The sequence below is a fragment of the Papio anubis genome, chromosome 20 (assembly GCF_008728515.1).
Source record: "Papio anubis isolate 15944 chromosome 20, Panubis1.0, whole genome shotgun sequence".
In the NCBI taxonomy this organism is placed as follows: domain Eukaryota; kingdom Metazoa; phylum Chordata; class Mammalia; order Primates; family Cercopithecidae; genus Papio; species Papio anubis.
This window is the reverse complement of record NC_044995.1, coordinates 2,491,351-2,507,613: the sequence shown is the minus strand read 5'-3', so window position 1 is coordinate 2,507,613 and position 16,263 is coordinate 2,491,351. Positions and strand designations below refer to the sequence as shown.

The 16,263-nt window shown below is 52.2% G+C and overlaps 1 protein-coding gene and 1 long non-coding RNA gene across 3 annotated transcripts in view; one reads left to right on the top strand and one right to left on the bottom strand.

The window, feature by feature from the left end:
* NOVA2 (NOVA alternative splicing regulator 2) overlaps nucleotides 1-14,982 on the bottom strand; it is a 39,035-nt gene extending 24,053 nt beyond the window's left edge. Inside the window, exons 1-2 of one of the 2 annotated variants that reach the window (XM_031659143.1) lie at nucleotides 14,330-14,982; nucleotides 1,863-2,006 (exon numbers count right to left, since the gene is read on the bottom strand). In XM_031659143.1, coding sequence (XP_031515003.1) covers nucleotides 1,863-2,006; nucleotides 14,330-14,402 — 217 coding nt within the window. In that variant the 5' untranslated portion in view covers nucleotides 14,403-14,982. Of the gene's footprint in view, nucleotides 1-1,862; nucleotides 2,007-3,131; nucleotides 3,562-14,329 lie in introns of those variants that run through there. The other variant, XM_009194779.4, reaches the window with a different exon arrangement.
* LOC103880130 lies at nucleotides 1,701-16,043 on the top strand. The gene is made up of 5 exons (XR_001897762.3): nucleotides 1,701-1,791; nucleotides 1,921-1,992; nucleotides 2,567-2,721; nucleotides 12,681-12,807; nucleotides 15,819-16,043. It is a non-coding gene; the product is annotated as an uncharacterized LOC103880130 (long non-coding RNA).
* Nucleotides 16,044-16,263: the final 220 nt, after the last annotated feature.

Sequence of the window (16,263 nt, the reverse complement as noted above, 5' to 3'; positions counted from 1 at the left end):
GCTTTTCCATTTCCTGCATTCCTGTGGGGTTCTGGGAAGTCCTGGGGACAGGACTAGGACACAGGGGGCTGTGTCCTGCTTCTCTGAGTCAGCAGCCGGCTCATGCTGTATGATCTGGAAGTTGCATGCCAGGAGTGGGGATGGGGGCTGACCACATGTCCGGGGGCTGAGGAGAGACGCTGGCTCCTGTTGCTTGTCTGAATACTGTTTGACCTGGTAGGACCAAGGTCTGTTCTGCCTTCTGGGTTTCCCAGCTGCCTGGCCTGTGGGGTGTGTCATTGGGTTGGGAGGGGACGACATGTCTCGTGGCACAGAATGTGACCCAGGAGCAAGGAACCAAGTGTCCTCGGAGGAACATTCCGAACAGAGGTCTTATCCATACCTTGTGGGCTACAGGGGAGTGGGGAAAACTGGGCCAGGGTGGAAGAGAAAAGGAGGAGGTGTGCCTGGTTCACTCGATTTTTCTCTAAACCTCTTGCCAAAGCTGCTTAGTGAGATGGGAGGCTGGGGGCAGGGTGGATGGTGGAGAGAGAGAGAAGAGGAGAGAAGAGAGAGAGAGCAGAGAGAGAGAGAGGAGGAGAGAGAGGGAGGAGAGAGGGAAAGATAGGAGAGAGGAGAGGATGGAGGGGGGAGAGAGAGAGAGAGAAAGAGAGAGAGAGAGAAAGACAGAGAGAGAGAGAGAGAGAAAATGAGCGTGTACTGACCCTGGGCTCCAGCTCTGGTGTTTGACCTAAAAAATCCAAGGGGATTAAGGATGAACTAGAACCAGCACTGGACCAAAGATGCAGTTCAGGAAGCCTTCCCTGGAATCCTAGATGTCGATGCTTGTCGGGCATTAGTCTTGGGAGGGAGATAGGGAGGGGTGAGAGATTTTGGAGGGAATAGAGAGTGGAGGGGGCTTGGAAAATTTATGGTTGGGGGAGAAAGATGGAGCAGGAGGAGAGGCAGAAAAGGGACTGGGTTTGGAGGAAGGGAAGAAAAAACCAGGAGGGAGATGAGACTTAGGGGGAAAAAAAAAAAAAGAGACACAGGAAGGGAGAGACAGACAACCAGAGGCAGAAAGAAATGGGTGACGCCAGCAGAGGAGGACCCCAGTGAGAGGGGGCTAGTAGATATTGGTTGAATGGATGATTGAACAGAGTTCAGAGAGACAAGAGGAAAGGAAAAACGTGAGGCTATGAGAGGTGGAGGGAAGGAAAGGATGGGGAGAGAGACAGGAAGACAAAAAGAGAAGAGGAGGGGAGGGACAGGGAAAGCAGAGGACAGGTGAACAGGACAAGAGATGGGGGATATCCAAACAGAACCAGAGAGATGGACAGACAGAGGCAGACAGAGGGGCAAGAGACAGAGGGAGGCGGAGGGGAGCAAGAGATGGGAAATCGGAAACAGAATGAGAAGGAGACATAAAGAATGACACCGAGACAGAGAAAACCAGTGAGACTGGGCAAGAGGGGGTGACAGAAATCCAAAGCTGGGGGGCACATTTGTGGAACACGGCTGGCTGGCCCCCAGGCCCCGAGGGACGCCCTGACACCTGCCTCTCTCCCCACCCTCGCTCCTCCAACTGACCAGAGGGGGCAGGTGTGTGGGAAAAGACACATCTGCCAGCGCATCATGCAAATGAGCTCATGAATATGCAGTAGGCCCATTGTCTTGCCCTGCCCCCACCCCCATCTGCTCGGCCAGGCCCCTCGGGCTGGGGGCAGCTCTGTCCCCTTAGGGGGAAGGGAGGCCCCCTCCTCACCACTGTCACTGTCCCTAGGGCAGACTTTCCCCCTATCTAGGGCCCAGGTGGGAGGGAGAAAAGGAGAAAGGGAGGAAGGGCAGGGAGGCCTAGGGCAGAGACCTGGGCCGGGGCTCACCAGGGTAGAAGTCTTTGGACTTGGAGAGCTTGATGGTGGCTCCCGTCTCTTTCTGCAGCTGCACGATGGTCTGCCCGCCCTTGCCAATGATGGAGCCCGCCGCGTAGCTGGGGATCAGCACCTTCAGGAAGTATTCGCCTTCCTCTGCGGGGGCACACAGGGTGGAGGGGGGTGAGCGGGGGAGGGGTCTTCACCTTTGGACGGGGTGAGCAGAGGAAACCCCAGGGGTCACAGTAGCAGTATGGAGAATAATACAAATAATGATCTTCATTCACTCATTCATTCATTCAACAAATAGTTACTGGGCACCTGCTATGTGCCTGGCACTGGTCTAGGGAAACGGCCAAGAAGAAAATAGACAAAGCTCCCCGATTTGTGGGCAAATGAGGCAAATAAGGCCGAAAGAGTTTTAGTGATTCAGCCAAGAGCTCGCACAGCTAGCTACATTCTTCTAGGTGGGGAAGACAGATAGTATATTTCATGTCAGATGGTGGGACTCCTAATGACACAAGAAAAGGCAGGAAAAGGGGGTCAGGGAGGGTGGGAGGCTGCAGTGTCAGAGAGGGAGGCCAGGGAAGCTCTTCCTAAGAATGTGGCATGCTTTATTCATCATCACACACTTCTGCAGCACCTGATAGGTGCTACACTGTTCTAGGTACTTTCCAAATACCAGTCCTTTGAATTTTCACACTTATCCTATGAAGGAACCCATCATACAGATGAGGAAACAAAGGTGAAGAAATCACCCAAGGACACTTGTAGATGGCAGAGCTGAGACTTGAAGAGTCCGTGCTCTGAACTATTATGATCAGCAGGCTATGGAGGAAGGAACAGAACCACGTGGCTATGTGAAGGACGAGTGAGTGCAAAGGCCCTGGGGTGCGACTGTGCCTGTGCTCTTCCAGAGGGACTAAGGAGGCCCCTGTGCCTGGGGCTGAATGAGAGAGGGGAAGAGTGGGAGGAGATGAGGACAGAGAGGGGTGCTGGTGGTGAGGGGTGATGGGGCTCGCAGGCCACAGCGAGGTCCTTAACTTTTACTCCAAGTGAGATGGAGCCACGGGAGGGACGTGGCCTGACTTAGGTTTTAGGAGGATTCCTCTGATGCCCATGAGGGGAGCAGACCATGAGAAGCAACGGTGGGAGAGCTGGGGGCCCAGTGAGGTGGCGACTGCGATGGTCCAGGCAGGAGGTGACGGAGGTCTGACAGGTGGAAGCGGTGAGCGGGGAGGCGGAGGAAGGCTGGATGCTGGGGATACTCCAAACACTCACTTTTGACCAGGCGCTGTGTTGAGTGCTTTGTGGGCTTGATCTCGTCCGTTCCTCACAACCTCACGGTGAGGTGGGTGGAATGAGCTCCATTTTTACACAAGAGGAAACTGAGGCACAGAGGGGCACAGAGAAGTGAAGGCACCAGCCCACGGTCACTACCAGCCCAAGGACATGAACACAGCTACCGGGCTCAGATTCAAATCCAATTCTGATTCAGTCTCCTCCCATCATTGCTTAACACCCTCCACTCCTGGGGACCAACACAATGAAGGACAGCCTCGAAGACCTAGAAGCAGTGCCAGTGGCAGCTTGTGGAGTTTTGGCCATTCTTTGTTATAGGCCAATTTTCCTTTTCTTTCTTTCTTTCTTTCCTTTTCTTTTCCTGAGACACGGTCTTGCTCTATTGCCCAGGCTGGAGTGCAGTGGTGTAGTCTCGGATCACTGCAACCTCAGCCTCCCGGGTGTAAGGGGTTCCCCTGCCTCAGACTTCCGAGTAGCTGGGACTACAGGTGCCTGCCACCACACGCGGCTAATTTTTGTATTTTTAGTAGAGATGGGGTTTCGCCATGTTGGTCAGGCTGGTCTCGAACTCCTGATTTCAAGTGATCCGCCCATCTCAGTCTCTCAAAGTGCTGGGATTACAGGCGTGAGCCACCGTGCCTGGCTGCCATGTCCAGCTAATTTTAAAAAATGTTTTTAGTAGAGACGAGGTCTCCCTATGTTGCCCAGGCTGGCCTTGAACTCCTGGGTTCAAGTGATGCTCCTGCCTCAGCCTCCCAAAGTGCTGGGATTGCAGGTGTGAGCCACTGCACCTTGATTATTATAAACCAGTTTTCTTGACCATGTGAAAAGCATTTTGTTAATGCAGTCTCAAGGCAAGTATCTAGCCTCTCCTGCCCCTGTTGCCCCTAAGTGCTTTCAGGGTGGAAATTCTGGACCCTTCTCAGTGTAAGAAGATCCTTTGTGGCCGGGCGCGGTAGCTCACGCCTGTAATCCCAGCATTTTGGGAGGTGGAGGCGGGCAGATCACGAGGTCAAGGGACCGACACCATCCTGACCAACATAGTGAAATCCTGTCTCTACTAAAAATACAAAAATTAGCCAGGTGTGGTGGCGTGTGCCTGTAGTCCCAGCTACTCGGGAGGCTGAGGCAGGAGAATCGCTCGAACCCAGGAAGCGGGAAGTTGCAGTGAGCCGAGATCGCGCCACTGCACTCCACTCCGGCCTGGCGACCCTTTGTGATTTGGCCCCACCCACCTTTCCAGCTTCACTTCATCTTCCTCCGTGGGCCTCAGGTTCAGTGGACTTTTTCTTCCTTAAATGTGCCCTGCTCCTTCCTACCTTTGGGCCTTTGCGCATGCTCTGTGCCTGGCAGCTTCTCTTCCCCTCAATTTTTTTTTTTTTCTTTTGAGACGGAGTCTCGCTCTGTCGCCCAGGTTGGAGTGCAGTGGCGCAATCTCGGCTCACTGCAAGCTCCGCCTCTCCGGTTCACGCCATTCTCCTGCTTCAGTCTCACGGATAGCTGGGATTACAGGTGCCTGCCACCATGCCCAGCTAATTTTTGTATTTTTAGTAGAGACAGGGTTTCACTATGTTGGCCAGGATGGTCTTGGTCTCCCGGCCTCGTGATCTGCCCGCCTCGGCCTTCCAAAGTGCTGGGATTACAGGCGTGAGCCACCGCGCCCGGCCCTCCTCAGTCAATATCTTTTGTCCTTTAGGTCCTCACTCAAATGTTGCTTCTTCTTGGAAGCTTTCCTTGAACCCCAAAGATGGGATGAATCCCCCCGTTTCATGCCTTCAGAGTAACTGATCACAGAGGTCCACTGTGGACCACATCCATAGAGGTCACCCGTGTCCCAGGGACTTGAACAGTGTCCCCAAAACTTGAACAGCACATAGTAGGTTTGCAATAAGCACTGGGAAAAGAAAGGGAGGAGTCAGGCCATCCTGCTTCCACATTTTAAGGTCTTAAACCATTCCCCAATGGTTTTTCAACTTTATCTTTTAAGCTAAGGAAGCCTATTTTCCTTCCTTCCTTCCTTCCTTCCTTCCTTCCTTCCTTCCTTCCTTCCTTTTCCTTCCTTCCTTTTCCTTCCTTCCTTTTCCTTCCTTCCTTTTCCTTCCTTCCTTCCTTCCTTCCTTCCTTCCTTCCTTCCTTCCTTCCTTCCTTCTTTCATTCATTCTTTCTTTTTTTTTGAGACAGTCTCGCTCTTGTCACTCAGGCTGCAGTGCAATGGCACTATCTCAGCTCACTGCAACCTCTGCCTCCTGGGTTCAAGAGATTCTCCTGCCTCAGCCTCCCGAGTAGCTGGGATTACAGGTGCTCACAACCACGCCCAGCTATTTTTTTTTTTTTTTAGTAGAGATGGGGTTTCACCATGTTAGCCAGGCTAGTCTCAAACCTTGGCCTCTCTAAGTGCTGAGATTACAGGGGTGAGCCACAGATCCCAGCCAGGAAGCCTATTTTCAATGTCTCACGTAAAACCTCAACATATAGAACAGATAAAAGAGAAACTGCTCTAACTCTCCCTGATTTCTCTCTGTCGCCCAGGCTGGAGTGCAGTGGTGTCATCACAGCTCACTGCTGCCTCGACCTCCTGGGCTCACACGATCCTCCTGCCTCAGCCTCCCAAGTAGCTGGGACTACAGGCGTATGCCACCACTCCTAGGTAATTTTAAATTTTTTTGTAGAGACAGGGTTTTGCCACATTGCTCAGACTGGTCTCGAACTCCTGAGCTCAAGGGATCCGCCTGCCTCAGCCTCCCAAAGTGTTGGGATTACAGGCGTGAACCACCACACCCAGCCTCTGCCTGGTCTCTTAAGATGAAAGTTCTGTGTTTCTTTATGTGTTTAAGATGGAGGTGTAGGAAGAGGGGCTAGATGTGGCTTTGCAGGCATGGGGAAGGGTCCAGAATTAAGGAGTTTCCCTGAAACCAAGGCAATCCTCTTAAACTTGCTTAATCAGACCATTAAGCCTATTAGGTAATTAACCCCTCTCTGGTGCCTTCCTACCAATCATCCTGAACCCTACTGAATTCATTCTCTTCCATGGACTCACGGAGATGTCCTCTTCCCCACCCTCACCCTAAACTTGTCACAGATACAGGGTACTTTATCTCTGGAAGGCTCAGAAAGATGGGGAGGGAATTCTCACTAATCCCTATGACTCCATCCTCTCTCTGCGTCTTCAATTTCACTCCCCATCTTCTCTCCAGCCAGAGCATCTTCTCCGCTTCCCTCTGAGGGTGGAAGGTATTCATCTTCTCTGAAGAAAACTGGGGTCACCCTCTTCCCCATTTTCTGCCCCCTCTCTCTTGTACTTCTTCAAACTGTGCCTGAGAATTTTTGTATGAAACAGCAGAAGCAATTCTAGACTAAGAGTGACATTTGTGGTCGGGCACGGTGGCTCATGCCTGTAATCCCAGAGCTTTGGGAGGCCAAGGCGGGCGGATCACTTGAGCTCAGGAGTTTGAGACCAGCCTGGCCAACATGGTGAAACTCCCGTCTCTACTAAAACTACAAAAATTAGTCGGGCCTGGTGGCACACGCCTGTACTCCCAGCTACTCGGGAGGCTGGGGCAAGAGAGTCATTTGAATCTGAGAGGCAGAGGTTGCAGTGAGCCGAGATCGGGCCACTGCGCTCCAGCCTGGGTGACAGAGTGAGACTCTGTCTCAAAAAAAAAAAAAAAAAAAAAGTGAATTTTGCCACTAATGGGCTCTATGCCCTTGGGCAAGTTGCCTCACCTCTTTGGGCCTCAGTTTTCCTCATCTATAAAATGGGAATCGTGATAGTGCTACCTCATGGGGTTACTGTAATTAATGAAAGAGAAAATGTAAGGAAAGGTACTTGGGATGGTCCCAGGCACATGGAGGATTTGAGAAATGTTAGATATCATCATTATCAGTATTGCCTACACCATGAACACAACTTCAGTGCTTATCACAGCATCAGACACAGAGCAAGCACCCTACACGTGGGATTTGTGGGTTGGGTTGAGAGGTAGGAGAAGGAGGGGCAATCCCACTTTGTTAATCAACCATTTCCCTAGGGGGCTGTCCCAAACTTTTCCCTTCGTCTTGGAGGAGGAATGTCCTCTCACTGATATAAGCGAGACCTTGTCTCCATTCTCTGCACTCAGCCTCTCTCTAATTCGTCTTTCTCATGCCAACTTATAGAATTTTGCCCCTTTTATGTCCTTCTGTACTGGAATTATTCTTTCTTCTCTTCTTCTCTCCTTCCTTTCCTTCCTCCAACAAATCCTTCCTGAGCACCCATGACCTTCCAGTCCTTGGTTCAGGTGCTGGGGATGCAGCAGGGAACAGACAAGGTCCCTTTCCTTTAAATTCCTTTTAAAATGCATTTATTTATTTATTTATTTATTTATTTATTTATTTATTTATTTATTTATTGTATTTTTAGTAGAGACGGGGTTTCACCCTGTTGCCCAGGCTGGTCTTGAACTCCTGGGCTCAAGGAATCTGCCCACCTTGGCCTTCCAAAGTTTTGGGATTACAGGCGTAAGCCACCGTGCCCGGCCTAAATGTATCTATTTAAAGAAGAAATTAGGCCAGGTGCGGTGGCTCACACCTGTAATTCTAGCACTTTGGGAGGCCGAAGCAGATGGATCGCCTGAGGTCAGAAGTTCGAGACCAGCCTGACCAACATGGTGAAAGCCCATCTGTACTAAATACAAAAAATTAGCTGGATATGGTGGCACATGACTGTAATCCCAGCTACTTGGGAGGCTGAAGCAAGAGAATTGCTTGAACCCGGGAGGCAGAGGTTGCAGTGAGCTGAGATGGTGCCACTGCACTCCAGCCTGGGCAACAAGTGCGAAACTCCGTCTCAAATAAAAAAAATAAATAAAGAAGAAATTTAAAAATCATTGCTAATAATTGGAGCTTGAAGGGCTGGTTATGTTTTGTTCTCCCTAACGTACATTAATATAAACATACGATGTTCAAAAATTTAAAAAAAAAGTTTGTCCATGGACCACCTTAAATAATCTTGTTGTATTAAACTAGTGCAAATCTGACTTCTGGAGACCCCTCTTCAAGTGAGTCTCCTATGGACAGTGATTGGCTAAGACCTCCCCTGCAGAGACTCAGAACTTGAATTCCCAGGAGTCCCCCATTGTGAGCATCAGTTCGTGCCGGTCCTTCCCAGAATTTTCTGCACATCTTTTCTGTTTGGGGCAGTTTCCTACCATGTGAGTCCTACCTCCCCAGAAAGAAACCAGGTCTCTATTGATCAGCCTTCCTTGTAGCAAGGGCAGACACGTGACCTCAGCTGAACTCAGAGCCCTCAGCCATCACGCACGCCCACCCTGTTTGAACAACCAAGGCACTGCTTGTGAGAAAGTTCTCCCTTCTAATGAGGCAGAATCTACATACCAGAACTCCGCACCCACCCATTCCCATCCCACTCTTCACTCTTCGCTTGGGTCCAGGCAGCTCCCTCTACCCAATGGCAGAGTCTGAAGAACCGAAGATAGCAAGTTCAGGTCTCCTGATTAATTTCCTGCTGCAATTTCAAACATTTCCACCTTGGAAAGGTGCCATCTTTCCCCTTCTAGTCACTGAGTCTCTGCTCTTGCCCCTCTGTACCCACCCCCTCAGGGATGCTTCTGACGGCTTTCAAAAATCCCAGTGCTTTGGCAGGCTGAGGTGGGCAGATCACCTGAGGTCAGGAGTCTGAGACCAGCCTGGCCGACAAGGTGAAACCCTGTCTACTAAAAATACAAAAGTTAGCCAGGCATGGTGGTGGCATATCTGTAATCCCAGCTACTTGGGAGGCTGAGGCAGGAGAATCGCTTGAACCTGGGAGGCGGAGGTTGCAACGAGCCGAGATTGTGCCACTGCACTCCAGCCTGGGTCACACAGCAAGACTCCATCTCAAAAAAGAAAAAAAAAAAAAATCAGCCAACACTCCCTTCCCCCTTCCATAAATAACCATTGCCTACCCAAGAGATTTATGGTGTTGTAGTAAGAGTGGCCTATTTTAGTGTCAGAGAGTTCACCCTCTAAAGTGGCTTTGATCTTGAGGGTCATGAATGACAAAAGTAAAGCTGAAGGGCTGTGGGTTGTCGAGGTGTTGTTTTTGGTGTTAGTCTGGATGCAACATCAATGTTAGGTGTTGCCCTCATAGCACTTCATGGTTTTGTTTGGAGGCTGGGGATGGGAGAGCTGGCATGTTCTATGAGGGAGGCTGGGGTTTGACATCGGTATCATCATCAGGAGCCTGTGGGGATGCTGCTGGCAGAGGATGGTGAGGGTGTGGGGTGGGAGCAGTACGCCAAGGAGGCGCGGGACTTCAGACATGTGATGTGTTTTTGTGAATGGCGGTGTTGCCTATTTGGTGTGAAATGCAATACAACTACAGTGTGCTTATGTAGGGATGAGATGCTGAAAGGTGTGATGCTGCCTTGAGTTGTGACTGTCTCTGAGTGAGAGAAAGGCAGATGGGCCACAGTTTTCTTGAAGTGAATCACCATTGGATGGTGAAAAGGGAAAATGACATTCTCAGTGGCACTTATATAATAATAATAATGATGATGATGATAGCGACTGTTTACTGAGCACTTACCATCTACCAGCCTTACGCTACGTACTTCACATACGTAATCTCATCTAACGCACACAACCCGGAGAGGTAGATCTTCCTGCCTCCATGTTTCAGACAAGCAGGCTGAGGCCCAGAGCAGTGAAATAACTCGCCCGAGGATTCCACACCAAGCACATGACAGTGGCAAGACATGAATCCTGAAAGATCTCATTCTAGGAGGGGCTCTTAACCCTGGTGATGTTGACTTCATGATAAAGAATGTGGCCAGGCATGCTGGCTCATGCTTGTAATCCCAGCACTTTGGGAGGCCGAGGTGGGTGGATCACCTGAGGTCAGGGGTTCGAGATCAGCCTGGTCAACATGATGAAACCCCATCTCTACTAAAAATACAAAAATTAGCCAGGCATGGTGGCGCATGCCTGTAATCCCAACCACTCGGGAGGCTGAGGTACGAGAATTGCTTGAACTCGGGAGGTGAAGGTTGCAGTAAGCCGAGATGGCGCTACTGCACTGCAGCCTGGGCAAAAACAGAACAAAACAAAACAAAATAAACAACAACAACAAAAACAAAGAATGAGGGATATGGCTGGGAATAGTGGCTCACACCTGTAATCCCAGCACCTTGAGAGGATGAAGCGGGTGGATCGCCTGAGATCAAGAATTTGAGACCAGCTTGGGCAACATAGCAAGACCTGTCTCTACAAAAAAATTCAAAGAATTAGTCAGGTGTGGTGGTGCACACCTGTAGTTCCAGCTACTGGGGAAGCTGAGATGGGATCATCACCTGATCCTGAGAGGTCAAGGTTGCATTGAGCCATGATTGCACCACTACACTCCAAGCCTGGGTGACAGAGTGAGACCGTCTCAGAAAAAAAAAGAAAAAGAAAAGAAAAGAAAAAAAGAGGGACGTTAGGAGCAAGATCTGGCTGGTGTAAGCTATGTTGAGGGTGTGAGATATGTATATGTGTCTGTATATGGGTTTTTATTTTTGGGGGGTTGACAGAGGTGGGAATATAGTCAGGAGTACGGGGGTCCATTATTATTGCAGCTTAAGAATTACGATCTGTATCAAGGGGGGCCACCGTTGCCAGACTGGGGTCATTTATTTCTGCAAAGAGTCCCTGACTAGAGTTTCCGTCCAACCTCTTCACCCAAGTCTTCCTGCCCTTAGTGTCTTGTTTTCCTCCCAGCAGCACCTGCCAGCCACTCGCAGTGCCCAGAAGCGAGTGTGAACCGCCACCATCTCCTCCATTTCTCCCATCTGCTCCCAGAGGCGGGCAGGAGGGGCAAGAATCTCATCTGTCCAGTAGGGTACTGCTTTCTGGGACATCCAGGAAAAGCCCTCACTCCTCTGAGCCTCAGTTTCCCCATCCAAAAATAAGGTCCATTCTAGTGTCTCCCCACACAATGGAGCCAGCCGCCTGAGTTCACATCATGGTTCTGCTGCTTATCAGCTGAGTGACGTTGGGCAAGTGACTTAACCTCTCTGTGCCTCAGTTGTTCATCCGTAACATGGGTTAACATCATAGAATTGTTGTAGGGATTAAGGAATTGATCCATGTCAAGCACTTCCCATGACAGTTCCTGGCATACTGTAGTATCATAAGTCTAGCCATTATTATAACTGATTATTATTATTCCATCATAGCATGTTGGGAGAATGACAAGAAATTGCACGTAAGGCATTAAACAATAATATAGGTAGCTATTGTTAGTATTATCCTTGCGGTCACTTTTTTTTTTTTGAGATGGAGTTTCGCTCTGTTGCCCACACTGGAGTGTGGTGGCGTGATCTCGGCTCACTGAAACCTCTACCTCCCGGGTCCCAGCAATTCTCCTGCCTCAGCCTCCTTAGTAGCTGGGACTACAGGTGCCCACCACCATGCCCCGATAATTTTTGTATTTTTAGCAGAGACAGGGTCTCACCATGTTGGCCAAGCTGTTCTTGAACTCCTGACCTCAAATGATCCACCTGCCTTAGCCTATCAAAGTGCTGGGATTACAGGCGTGACCTACTGTGCCCAGCTCCTTATGATCATTTTTATGTGCCTATATGGCAGATGAGGACACTGAGGCTCAGAAAAGGGGATGGGTTGAGACAGCATCCCCCAGCTATGAATGTATATTATTGAAAGAAGCCCTCAATTTTGGGGTCAAAGTCCTGGACCCTTGCCCAGCCCTGCCCCTGAGTGTGTTTCTGTCAATGGAGGCCTGTCCCTCTGCATCTCCCGGCCTCAGTTTCCCCATGGGTAAACAGAAGTGGGGTGGGAGACGGTCTGGAGGAGATGGTCCCTAAAGGCTCATCCTAATTTCCCCGCTGTGGAGGGAGGCAGGATAGCACAGTGGTTTTGTCCAGGAGCTCCAGAACTAGGCAGCCCAGGGTTGGGTAAATTCTAGCTCCATCACTTAGACACCATGTGACCTTGGGCAAGCGGTTTCACTTTGCCGAGCCTCAGTTTTCCTCATCTGTAAAAAGATGCTCAAATCATCTCTCCCAGGGGTTGTATTGAGATATTAACCCATATCTCAGAGTAGTAGGTGCCACGTAGGCAGATGTGACTGTTACTAGCAGCAGTGGCATCAGTGTTAAATTGTGCTGCGAAGTGATCAGATTCTAAGCATCTCAGTCCCTTTAAGAGAAAGGTGGGAACCCCCTAACCTCTAGAGGTTAGTGGGTGGAGGGCTAGACAGTCTGACTGGGCTCAGGGACCTCCTGGGTCCCTGATCTCTCCAGGACTGGGAACAGCAGTGGGGCAGGAAGGAGGGAAGGAAGTCAGGGACATATTCATGTGTGTGCTGGGGGTGGGGGAGCAGGAAGAAGGACAGGAAACTCCCTCCCATCCCCTCCCCCAACTTCCCTTTCCTCCAATTTCTGCTGGACACCCTCATGGGCATCCAGGGGGTCCCTGATTCCTGTCCCACCTGGGTGGAGGTCGGGGAGGGCTAGGATGGGAGGAAGAAAGTTGGCTTGTATTCATCTGCAGGGAGGAGGTGGGAGGCCCCCACCCCACCCACTGCCAGGCCTGACGGAGAGGAAAGGGTGCACTCTGCCTGAAGCCATCCCTCTCCCATCCGGAGGAAAAGACCAGAGGAAGTGGAGATTTTGGCAAGGTGACCGCGGGGAGGGGCTTGTCCTCTCTGGGGTCTCCCTCCTACCAGGGAGCTAGGGGACTGGGCTCTGAGGACCCCAAGAAATCCCACCTCTTCCCTGAGCCCTCCACAGCAGGGCATGCACCTAGAGCTCCCAGCTGGGCTTTTCTTCTCGGGTACGCACACCTCCTTGGGTCACACACCCAGGGAGAGCCCCTCTCTTCCCTCACACCGCCTTCCATGGTGTCAAACATTCAGCAATCTCCAATACACAAGGACACACACACACACTCTCCCTTGTCAAACACACGCAGAATCATCCCCATATCTCTGGTGTCACACAGTCAGCCATTTCACACACACACCTCTCCTTGTTACACCCATACACACAGCTGGGTGTCATACGCACACGTGCCCTGTCACATGGGGACCCATCCTTCCTTCTCCTTTTTACACACCCTCGTGCGTTTCACCCACAAGCCCCAGTCTTTCCCTCGTCATACACCCACCTTCCCTGTTGCACACACCCCCTCTGATGTCACTGTTGCACACCTCCATGTGTCACACCCAGCCACAGCCTCTCTGGAGTCACACCCACACCCTTTCCTTGTCACATCCCCTCACCAGCTTCTCTGAGTCCCACCCCACCCCAGCCACGCCTGTGTCACACACACTGGACCCCTTTCCTCTGATCTACACGGCCTCTTCTGGCTCACGCCCAGGACCAGCCCATTCAGCGTCCCCCACACACCCCCTTGCTTGTCACACACACCCTCTCATGTGTCACACTCTGCCACAGCCCTCTCGGGGGTGACAAGCACACACCTTTCCTTGTCACACGTACCCGCTGGAGGGTCTCAAATATGGAGCCCGACCCCTGTCCCCTTTCTCATACACCCCCTCTATGCTGTCATATTCCTGATCCCTAATGTCACACATCCAGGCCGTAGAGGGCACACATACACACAAGCACACACATACATACCTGTCCTAGTCTCACATTCTCCCACCTAGCTTTACACACCACCCTTTCCTCCATTTCACCCCACACACCCACCCAGCCTGTTCCCACGCACGATCCCGCCAGGGCCACACAAGCCTTCCTCTGGGACAACCCTTGTTCAGGACATCCCCAGGGAGGGAGGCTGGGAAGCTCCCGGTCCACAGGCCTCTACTCCTTCCCCTCCCCCAGCCAGGACACGCGAGCCCGGGGAACACCCCTGCCCCGAAAGGGTCACATCACACACCCCTCAAGGACACACAAGACATCTGCCCTGAGGCTCTCACGCCCCCATCCTCTGCGCCCCCCAAGGACACTTATCACGCCCTCCCCCCCAATCCCTCTTCTGCTTGAACCGGCTCCCAGCCCGGGCCTCGGCAGGGAGGAGGGTCCAGCCTCCTCCAGCTCTCCGCTCTGTCCCCCACCTCGGGGAGGGTCTCTCCCCTCCCCAGAGCCCTTGCACCTGCCACGGGAGGGGGGAAGGATGGAGAAAGGCGAGGCCCCCTGCCCGCTCCCCCGCCCGGAGCCGCAGCCCTTTCTCACCTCCCGTGTTGCTGCGCTTGGTGCGGGCCACCTCAGAGGGCCTCTTGCGGGAATCCGGGGCCTCGGGCTCCATGGGGGGGGCCTGGGGCGGCGGCTGCTGCTGCTGCAGCCAGCTGCAGCAACGGCAACGGCACTGTGGCAGCGACAACTAGGGAGAACTGGGGTTACAGCGGCAACGGCGGCGCGAGACAGCAACGGCTGCAGGACCTGAGAGGCCGATGAAGAACCGATACACCATGCCAGCGACCATCATCATGAGTGGGGGCAGGGGAGCGAGAGACGAGGGAGGAGGGAGAGGGACGATGGGAGGAGAACAGTGGAGAGGGTGGGGGAGCGGAGAGAAGGCGAAAGGGGAGCCGGTTCTCGGGGGGCTGACAGAGCCTGGAGAGCGGCTGTGAGTAGAATGGCAGGGCCGAGGGGGGGTCTCCGATAGAGCCGGGAAAGAACTGAGGAGTGGGGTCTCTCCTGGGACCACAGAGGCTGGGGACTGGACGCGCCACTGGGGGGACAAGACCCCCCCTCTCCTCTTGGCTCCCTGGGGCAAGAGGGCCGAGCCCCCCAGACCCTGCTCGGGGCGGGGGGCCGGAGGAGCGTGGCCGGAGGTGGGAGGCGGAGGCGGCCGCTAGTGGGGACCCAGGGGGCGGCGGGCGCGGGCGGCGGCGGCGACGGGGCTGGCGGTGGCTGCTGGCCCGAGCATCTTCTTCCCGGAGGCTCCCACAGCGCCTGGCCCCTCCCACCCCACGAGGTCACGCCCATGCCGGGTAGGGCCACGCCCTTCGGCGCCCCCATTGGTCCAGCCTGAAGCCTGGACCACGTCCCTCTGGGTTGGCCACGCCCCTCCCGGCGGCAGAGAGCTGGACCCGAGTCCCCCAGGCTGCTGGGAGGACCCCGGGCTCCTCCAAGCCTCCCCACTCCTCACCTTGAATGAACGTTTATTGAGCACTTACTGTGTGCCAGGTCCCGTTCCAAGCAAGCACGTCACAGACGTTATCGCATTTAATCCCCAGAGCGACCAGCTCTGTGAGTTACACTTATTATCCCTATTTTACAGATGAAGAAACAGCCTTAGGAGCATACTTTGACTTCACTTGGTCAAGACAAGAAATTTCGGCTGGGCGCGGTGGTTCATGCCTGTCATCCCAGTACTTTGGGAGGCCGGGGCAGAAGAATCACTTGAGCCCAGGAGTTTGAGACCAGCTGGGCAACAATATAGTGAGGCCCCATCTTTACAAAAAAAAAATTTTTTTTTTTTTTTTTTTAATTATTAGCCAGGCGTGGTAGCACATGCTTGTAGTCCCAGGTATCCTGGAGTCTGAGGTGGGAGGATCGCTTGAGCACAGGAGTTTGAGGCTGCAGTCAGCCATGATGAAGCCTGGGAGACAGAGCAAGACGTCTCAAAATAATAATAATGATGATGATGATAATAATAATAATAATAGAAAAAAGAAAGAGAAAGAAATTTCACTTCACTCTTTTTCAATCCTTTCAGCTGGGAAATTCTCCTTCAACTCTTTCATCCATCCTTTGAAGAATCAGCACCGTGATGCTGAAAGGCCTCAAGGGATTGAATTCACTGAGCAGGAGTTGCAGCCTGAGCACCCGCCCTGGGGCACAACTCCATTCAAACAACAGTACTTAGAGACTACCTACTAAGTGCCAGGCACTGTCTTTGATGCTGCAGATACAACAGGGAACAAAACAGCCTTGGCCCTTGTACAGTATTACTACTCATGTCATTAAGAAAAATTGGTTTTCAGATGACAAAGTGGAGGCCTGGGAACATCGAGGGTGGCTTGTCCAAGGGCACACAGCTTGACAGAGAGAAACTGGGATGTGAACGCAGGACAAGTCCAATTTCAGAGCCCAAAATCATTGGAACTAGGGGGCCTTTCTTTGGAATGGATCATTGCTGTTATTCTGTGTTCCTTGATACC